This window comes from Octopus sinensis, linkage group LG18 (genome assembly GCF_006345805.1).
Source record: "Octopus sinensis linkage group LG18, ASM634580v1, whole genome shotgun sequence".
Taxonomy (NCBI): domain Eukaryota; kingdom Metazoa; phylum Mollusca; class Cephalopoda; order Octopoda; family Octopodidae; genus Octopus; species Octopus sinensis.
Window position 1 is genome coordinate 36,161,517 of NC_043014.1, and position 9,894 is coordinate 36,171,410.

The following is a 9,894-nucleotide window of genomic DNA, read 5'->3' on the forward strand; positions in this document are numbered from 1 at the left end:
TTGAAATTTTGGCCTGCTAAGCCATCAGCAGACTGTGATACATTTGAGTTCTTGGTTTTATACACCCTCTGTTAAGTTAAAATTTTCTGGTGTGTAGATGTCTACTGAATGATAGTTAGATTGTAGAGTAGGTTGTGATAGAATTCTTTTACAGATTAACATAAAAACAAACATTAATATCTATCCCTCCATCTGTCTATCGATCCACACACACACACATATATATATATATCAAAATAGATAGATGTTAATGTTTGCTTTTATGCTATAATAAAAACGATTTTACATTATATTGAAGGATTACTCAATATATATGACTGAGTACAAATTTATTATTCTTTCACAAGAATAGGCACAGGAGTGGCTGTGTGGTAAGTAGCTTGCTTACCAACCACATGGTTCCAGGTTCAGTCCCACTGTGGGGCACCTTGGGCAAGTGTCTTCTACTATAGCCTCGGGTCGACCAAAGCCTTGTGAGTGGATTTGGTAGATGGAAACTGAAAGAAGCTCGCCGTATATATGTATATATATATATGTATGTATGTATGCATGTGTATATGTTGTGTATCTGTGTTTGTCCCCCCACCCCACATCGCTTGACAATTGATGATGGTGTGTTTAGGGTCCCCGTAACTTAACGGTTCGGCAGAAGAGATCAATACAATAAGTACTGGGCTTACAAAGAATAAGTCCCAGGGTCGATTTGATTCGACTAAAGGCGGTGCTCCAGCATGGCCGCAGTCAAATGACTGAAACAAATAAAAGAGTAAAACAGTAATAGTATTGACAGTGATGTCAAAGTTTCCACCAGTTAGATAGATAATATATTATAATACATAAAGGTGTTGTGCTAAGCTAGAATTATAATGTTTGAAAAAAATGTGCACTACTATACTTACTGTTTGATTTTTGAAAATTTTATCATCGTTTTTAACAGCATCATATGTTTACTTACTTTTCTCTGTATGTCTTTTCTTCTTTATAGGTCCTCAAACTGTATGCATGGGAAAGTTTATTCCAAAAGAAAATATCAACAGTCAGAAGAGAAGAGTTAAACCTTCTAAAAAAGGCTAATCTCATTTTGAGTGTTACTTGGTTTGTTTGGGAAGTTTCACCCTTTATGGTAAGTAAAATAAAATATCATTGACATTTTTATCATTGATGAGGATTATAAGTTAAGTTAAGTTAATTTTTTGGCTCAAAAAGCAAAAAGCAAGGGCATGTAGGGGGACATGGAGTTATATATAGGGAGGGTGTTCATGCAAAGAGTTCAGGCCATTTCTGGTCAAGAGAGTCTTTGAACCGAGCGGTCGTCGGCATCTTCACTATCTCATCTGGCAGCTTATTCCACGGATCCGCAACCCGAACGGAGAAAGCCCCTCTCCTTCGACTGAGATGAAATCGTCGCAGATAGAGCTTTTTGGAGTGACCCCGCAGCCGATGCTCTGGAGCAGGAGTGAAGAACAGCTCTTTCGAGAGGTTACACTTTCCACTTATGATGTTGTGAGCAAGAATGAGATCACCACGGCGTCGTCACTTTTCTAGAGAATAAAGGTCGAGCGTCTTCAGCCTTTCTTCATATTATCCTCATCATATTTATGTATGTATATAATATTGATAATCTGTTGTTTGTTCCTTCTCGAGCCATGCCAGGCTCATAAGGGCCGGTTTCTCGGTTTCCTTGGTGTATAGGTTCCCCACCTGGATGGGACGCCGGTCTGTCACAGGTGAGCTGCAAGATGCAGGAGGAAAGAGTGAGAGAAAGTTGTGGCGAAAAAGTCAGCAGAAGTCTGCCATTACCTTCTGCCGGAGCTGCGTGGAGCTTAGGTGTTTCGCTCATAAACACACACATCGCCCGGTCTGAGATTCGAACCCGCGATCCCTCGACTGTGAGTCCGCTGCTCTAACCACTAGGCCATGTGATAATCTACACACAATATACTCTGTAAAGTAGTTGTTGTTAGGAATGGTATCCAATTGTAGAAACCATACCAAAACTGAAACATTCAAGCAAGATATGTTCTTCCAATTCACTTCTTGATTTTGTTTTACTTTTTCTCTTCACTCACATATCGTTCCCATTGATTTCCTTCTACTTCGTCTCCACTGTCTTTTAATTTCCCCACTCCGTTTCTTCTTCATGTCTCTTCTTTTACACTTCCTCTTCCTCCTACTTCATCATCATCATCATCATCGTTTAACATCCGCTTTCCATGTTAGCATGGGTTGGACGATTTGACTGAGGTCTGGCAAACCAGATGGCTGCACCAGGCTCCAATCTTGATCTGGCAGTGTTTCTACAGCTGGATGCCCTTCCTAACGCCAACCACTCCAAGAGTGTAGTGGGTGCTTTTACGTGCCATTGGCATGAGTGCCAGTCAGGTGGTACTGGCAGCGACCATGCTCAGATGGTGCTTTTTATGTTCCACCTGTACAGGAGCCAGTCCAGCGGCACTGGCAATGACCTCGCTTTGAATGTTTTTCACATGCCACCAGCACAGGTGCTAGTAAGGCGACGCAGGTAACGATCACACTCAAATGGTGTTTTTTATTGTGCCATCAGCACGGAGGCCAGCATGTTGTTCTGGCAACGATCTCACTCATATGGTGCTCTTAGCGCTCCACTAGCATGGGTGCCAGTCATCGAATTTGATTTTGATTCACTTGCCTGAACAAGTCTTCACAAGCAGAGTTTAGTGTCCAATGAAGGAAAGCCACACATAAGTGGACTGGTTACCATTTCATAATTCTCTCTTTCTTCACTTCTGCTTCCTCCTTTTCTATCCTCTTTTGCTTTTTGTCTTCCACAGGTGATGGTTGCTTCATTTGCAACATATATTTTTGTCACTGGTCACTCCATCAGCGTCCAAACAGCCTTTGTATCTCAGTCACTATTCAATTTAATGAAAGTCCCGATGAACTTGCTACCTGAAATATTCATTTACCTTGCTGAGGTAAGAACCTGTCTCTCTTCATCTGTATACTTATAATCAACAAAATAATAGAATCTGCAAAATTGTATTCTGGCGATATATGGTTACACCTTGTTACTACCAGTTGTTATTCCTTCTGAACTCCTTAGTTTAACTATTGCTTTTAATGTCCTTATTATTGTTTAACTACAGGTTAACTGTGATCCAGCATACCTATGATCAAAGACATGCCAATTGAAAACATTGTCCATTTTTTTCTCTAGATACAGTGTATTCTTGGAATATACCAGCCAATGTGTTCCTTCTTTTTTTTTCTTAGGATAATTAGATATGATGTGAGGAAGATTTGTTTGCTAATTTTAACAGGTTGAGCAACCACATAGAAATTCTTCCATTGGTTCTCCTAAGTGTTGATAGACTTCCATCCATTTTCACTACCCACTATTCCTGGGAGGTTCATAGAAGTAGAGCCCTAAGGCATTTCCTTTGTAGGGTCCAATTAGAAGCAGTCATCGTTATGCTTTTCTACTGGATTCTCAAACACGACCTGCTGAGACTACGAATATTAACCAACCATCTCACTTATCATCTACCATTGGGTCTCCTACTGGCTGGCTCAGCTTGAAAAATCTGTCTTGTTATTCTTTCCTGTGGAATTGTTATCACATGTCCATAGTATTGGAGCTGGGACCTCTTGATGTGGAGAAATAGTGGCTCAGCTTGGAGCGACCCCCGCCTGATCTCCAAGCTATACTCCCTATTGAGTAACATTACTCGAGATCCTTCAGAGGAACCCCATTCTGTTTGCTTGTATTTGCAATTGTACTCTTCCAGTCAGTACCCAGCATTCATGACCAAAGATGAGAATAAGTATGTAAACCAAACTTAAGATAGCAAGTTTGGAATTTTTTTACTAACTGCTCTTCTTCTGAGGATTGAATGCTGAAGCTGGTGCTTTCCATTTTGGAATGGTGAATCTTGAAACAAGTAAAGCTATAAATGATAGCATGTATTGGGTTTAAAAATCCTTTGCTTAGAATATATGCAGGCAGGTATACATACATACACACATACATACATACATACATACATACATACATACATACATACATACATACATACATACATACATACACACACACACATATACATATATATATATATACACATATATATTAGTAGCAAGAGAGTCTATAGAGATCTTGTGTGTTTCTTCAGGAGTCCAGTTGATTGAATAATTGGTCTCAGACTCTGAGCTGACTCAGTTTATCCACTAGTCATGTGAAATATGAGTACCTTCTACAGGACCTTTTGCAACTAATAAACATACACACTCTGGTGTTTGGTGTTAGGAAGGACACCCAGCCATAAAAACCATGCCAAAACACATTCAGAAGCATGGCACAAGCTCCTGCTTGGCCAGCTCCTGCTTGGCCAGCTCCTGCTTGGCCAGCTCCTGCTTGGCCAGCTCCTGCTTGGCCAGCTCCTGCTTGGCCAGCTCCTTTCAAACCATCCAACCCATGCCAGCATGGAAGGAGGACGTTAAACAATGATGATAACTCTATATAATACATGTGAACTATGAAATTCTCAGCTCCACACAGGGCATCTCTCTCTCTCTCTCTCTCTCTCTCTCCCTCTCTCACAGATGTAAGTGATGTAAACAGATACATATGTATATTTAGCTAAATCACTGTGTGTGTATGTATCATCATCATCATCATCATTTAACGTCTGCTTTCCATGCTAGCATGGGTTGGACGATTTGACTGTAGACTGGCGAACCAGGTGGCTGCACTAGGCTCCAATCTTGATCTAGCAGTGTTTCTACAGCTGGATGCCCTTCCTAATGCCAACCACTCCAAGAGTGTAGTGGGTGCTTTTACATGCCACCGGCACGAGGGCCAGTCAGGCGCTACTGGCAACGGCCATACTCAAATGGTGTTTTTTATGTGCACAGGAGCCAGTCCAGTGGCGCTGGCAATGACCTCGCTCAAATGTTTTTTCACGTGCCAGTAAGGCGACGCTGGTGTATATGTATATATAAATATATATATATACAACTTCTAAATAAGGGCAAACGAAAAAATTTCTAATGCCAAATATGCCGAAAATTGTGAAAAATTACATGGTGAAAAATTATATGGTAATGGACAATATGTCCAATTTTCAGCATATTTGGCATTAGAAATTTTTTCTTTTGCTCTTATTTATAAGTTGTTTATAATTTTAACCTTTAAAGGTATTTTTTAATATGCTGGCCATTGATAAAATTTTTTTAGAAAAAAAATTTTATCCTACATTAAATATATATATATATATAAGTGAGAGAACTGACAACAGATAGTGCATGTGCATACACACACAAAATATGTCAACCTATTCAAGCCTATAATTTTTGTTGTTTCTAATTTCCCATTTCAGTGTTCTGTTTCCCTAAAAAGAGTGAACAAGTTCCTCAACTCTGAAGATATTGATCCTGACATTATATCTCATGACCTACCAGCAGGTATTTAATGCTTCCTTCTTGAATGTTTTATAAAATTTGGGTAAGGAGACGTCATTATAGAGACAGTTGTAGGTATCTGCTTTGACTAAACATGGTAAAACATAAAAGAAATTTGCACTGGACTCATCATCATCATCGTTTAACGTTCGCTTTCCATGCTAGCATGGGTTGGACGGTTCGATTGGGGTCTGGGAAGCCAGGAGGCTGCACTAGGCCCAGTCTGATCTGGCAGTGTTTCTACAGCTGGATGCCCTTCCTAACGCCAACCACTCCATGAGTGTAGTGGGTGCTTTTTACGTGCCACTGGCACAAGTGCCAGGTGAGGCTGGCAACGGCCACGATCGGATGGTTCTTTTACGTGCCACCGACACTAGCTTCTTTTAATTTCCTAGTAGGATGGACAAAGTGTTTTTAAAAAGAATCCTTTTCTTTGGATATCATGACATCTTTATTGCTTTACCTTACAGTTTATTATAGCAGTTCTAGATACTCAGAGTGTGAGAGTTACTTGCCATATGCTCAAACAACTTCTTAACTCTTGTATTACCATATTTCTGTTCAAATAGGTTGCCCTTCCAAATGCCAACCACTTTACAGTGTGGACTGGATGGTTTTTACAAGGCACCAGTGCTGATAGAGTCACCAAGTAACTTGCAAGACCGAGATCTTTTGAGATGGGCGGAGACATTAGAGGGGGTGATCTTGTGTCAGATGATGAAAGGTTAGAGTGTGACAGAGACAGAGAGACAGAAACTTCAATATTATTGTTATTATAGTATATCTTCAATAATTATTGTTGTTATAGTACATCTTAAGTAATATTAACACTTTCTTTCAATAATCAGTGAAATGATTTTTAGATTGGTGGATTGGTAGAATCATAAGAGCGTTGGATAAAATACTTGATAGTATTTAGTTGCAAATCTTTATGTTCTGAGTTCAAGTCCTGCCGATGTCAGATTTCTTTTCATTCCTCTGAGGTCAATAAAATAGAAAACCAGTCAAGTACTGATAATTCTGTTTGAGTCAGATTCAGATCATCATCACAATCATTATCTAATGTCTAGTTTCCCTTGCTTGCATGATCCAGACAAAATTTGGTGAGGCAGATCTTCTACACCCAGTTGCCCTTCCTGTCACCTACACTCTTCTGTTTCCAGGCCTAGTTAATATTGCACCATGGAAAACAGGAAATGAACAACATTGCTTGTATGATGGTGATGCACATTTCCAATCATCTCATTATGTCAAGACAAGGGTGCACATGCAGACACACACACACGAACACACACACACATGCAGACACACACACACGAACACACACACACACACACACACGAACACACACACACATGCAGACACACACACACGAACACACACACACATGCATGCACACACACACGAACACACACACACATGCAGACACACACACACGAACACACACACACATGCAGCACACACACACGAACACACACACACATGCATGCACACACACACGAACACACACACACATGCATGCACACACACACGAACACACACACACATGCAGACACACACACACGAACACACACACACATGCATGCACACACACACGAACACACACACACATGCATGCACACACACACGAACACACACACACATGCATGCACACACACACGAACACACACACACATGCATGCACACACACACGAACACACACACACATGCAGACACACACACACGAACACACACACACATGCATGCACACACACGCGTGCATGCACACACATGTATATGCACGTACAATAAACTCCTTTCAGTTTCTATCTACCAAATCCATTTACAAGGATTTTATCTTTTATATGTTTCTGTCATTAGACTGTGGCCATGCTGGGGCACTGCCTTCAAGAATTTTTAGTTGAATGAATCGACCCTTGCACTTATTTTTTAAAGTCTGGTATTTATTCTGTCTCTTTTGCTGAAGTGCTCTTTTGCTAAGTTACAGGGACATAAACAAACCAACATTGGTTGTCAAGCAGTGGTAGGGCAGAAGCACACACACACGATGGGCTTCTTTCAGTTTCTGTCTCTGAAATCCACTCACAAAGTTTAGGTTGGCTTGAGACTATTATAGAAGACACTTGCCTAAAGTGCCACACAATGGGACTGAACCCAGAACAGTGTGTTTAGGAAGCAAGCATCTTACAACACAGCCATGCCTGCACCTGACTATCTATGGCATAGTGTACCTCAGATTAAATGATCTCATATCCTTTTTCTCTTTTTGCTTGATGTTTAGTATGAGGTCAGCCCCAATTCAACAGACCTATGATCAAATTCACATGAATATTGAACGTATGCATGTTCAAACACTCTTATACGTATGAATGTAGAATTTTTTTTGCCCACATACCCATGTAATCACAAGCTGCTTCAGTTTTACATCATGTTTTGCTTTCTATTTCACCTTTACATTTTAGGAGAGGCCATTAAGATACAAGATGGATATTATTCATGGGGCGATTTTAAAAAAGAAACTCTTCAAAAGTAAGGCTTTCAGTTTTTTTCTTTTTCTTTTTGTTTTATGTTCTTGTTATTATTGTTTAACCATAGGTTAATTCTGAATGAGCAGACCCATGATCAAAGATGTTCCAGTCATAATCATCCTATTCTTATTGAGACATCATCATTGTCATTTAACGTCTGTTTTCCATGCTGGCATGGGTTAGACAGTTTGACTGAAGCTGATAAGCTGGAAGGCTACACCAGGTTCCAATCTGATTTAAGGTGGTGAGCTGGCAGAAACATTAGCATGCTGGCCGAAATGCTTAGCGGTATTTCATCTGCCGTTACGTTCTGAGTTCAAATTCCACCAAGGTAGACTTTGCCTTTCATCCTTTCGGGGTCAATTAAATAAGTACCAGTTACGCACAGGGGTTGATATAATCGACTTAATCCATTTGTCTGTCATTGTTTGTCCTCTCTGTGTTTAGCCCCTTGTAGGTAGTAAAGAAATAGGTTCCAATCTGATTTGGCATGGTTTCTCTGGCTAGATGCCTGGGTCCTAATGCCAACCACTTCAAAAATGTAACTGGTGCTTTTTAGGTGCCAGTTACGTGACACCAGCATCAGCCATGACTATGATTTTACTTGGCTTGATGGGTTTTCTCAAACATGACATATCGCCAAAGGTTTTGATCAATTATCATTGTCTCTGTGAGGCCCAAGGAGAAAATATGATACATAGTATATCATATTTTCATTTGCCAACCAATGTACATTTCTGTACACTTGCTCAGTGATTCTTTCAGCACTTCTTCAGCAAGAATGGTGAAGTCTGTACTTTGACAATGAGGTCAGAAAAATACTGAAACCCATTCAAGTTATTTGATGTACTTAAAAGAAAATAAAAACAATATTCATCACCACCACCATTATTATTATTATTTGCATCCATTTTCACATACCTGTGTGGGTTAGATTAAATTTATTGAAGCAGTTCTGAAGTCACATACTATTTTTGTTTATCTTTGTTTTTCAAGTGAGGTATTTTCATTTTAAAGGTTCTCACACATTGAAACCAAATGTAAACTTTTCAACTACAGTACCATATCTATGTGAACAAGGCAACGGCTTACAACTTTTTCTCCTCTATATAATTATTCTTAGATTATAAATGCTTTATTCTTTTACTGTGACCCAATTTAGATGCCTGCATTTAGTGAGCTTCACTAAAAAGCACCCAAGAGACATATAACAGAGTGAAACAAGGCAGCTGATTTAAGTTTACCACCAAAGAACAGTTTTCTACCACAAGCAAACTGCTATTGGGTTGCAAACTTTATTTACAAGGCTTTGCTTGGCCCTTCACTATGGTAGAAGGTATTTGCTCAAGTAATTAGCTTTGGGATTGAACCTGATAAAGCATGATTACAAAGTGAACTTTATTAATCACACAGTTATCCCTGCATCTAATACTTCGTTGTTAGAAAGGATATCCAGTCATAAAAAATTCTGAAAAATCCCTTTGAAGCCAACATCAAGACCTTCATTCTGTTATTTGATATCAAACTCTTCTTTCATACCTTAGCCCCATCTAACATGAGGACACAGCTTCCCTCCTCAGATTTGTAGATTTACAATCTATAAAGTAACCTCACTAGTGCCAGTGGCACAAAAAGACGCCCACTACACACTGTAAAATGGTTGGCATTAGGAAGGGCATTTGGCGATAGAAATTATTATGATGACTCACACACATACATACACACACATATGCATACTTAGCCACACACACACACACACTGATCATGTATACTGATAATTTTTATTTGTACTGTTTCATTTCAGCATCAATCTCACGATTCCAGAAGGTTCACTTGTGGCTCTTGTTGGTTCTGTCGGGAGTGGCAAGTCGTCAGTGTTGTCTTGTCTTCTTGGAAACATGCACAAGAAAAGTGGCACTGTGTATGT

General features: G+C 39.7%; 1 protein-coding gene across 1 annotated transcript in view; it reads left to right on the top strand.

The window, feature by feature from the left end:
- Positions 1 to 9,894, top strand: part of LOC115221398 (multidrug resistance-associated protein 1) — a 72,044-nt gene that overhangs the window by 34,506 nt on the left and 27,644 nt on the right. The window contains exons 11-15 of the mRNA XM_029791577.2: positions 986 to 1,123; positions 2,811 to 2,954; positions 5,358 to 5,442; positions 7,902 to 7,968; positions 9,772 to 9,894. The exon at positions 9,772 to 9,894 is cut by the window's right edge and continues 4 nt beyond it. Of these exons, the coding sequence (XP_029647437.1) occupies positions 986 to 1,123; positions 2,811 to 2,954; positions 5,358 to 5,442; positions 7,902 to 7,968; positions 9,772 to 9,894 (557 nt within the window). The remainder of the gene's footprint in view (positions 1 to 985; positions 1,124 to 2,810; positions 2,955 to 5,357; positions 5,443 to 7,901; positions 7,969 to 9,771) is intronic.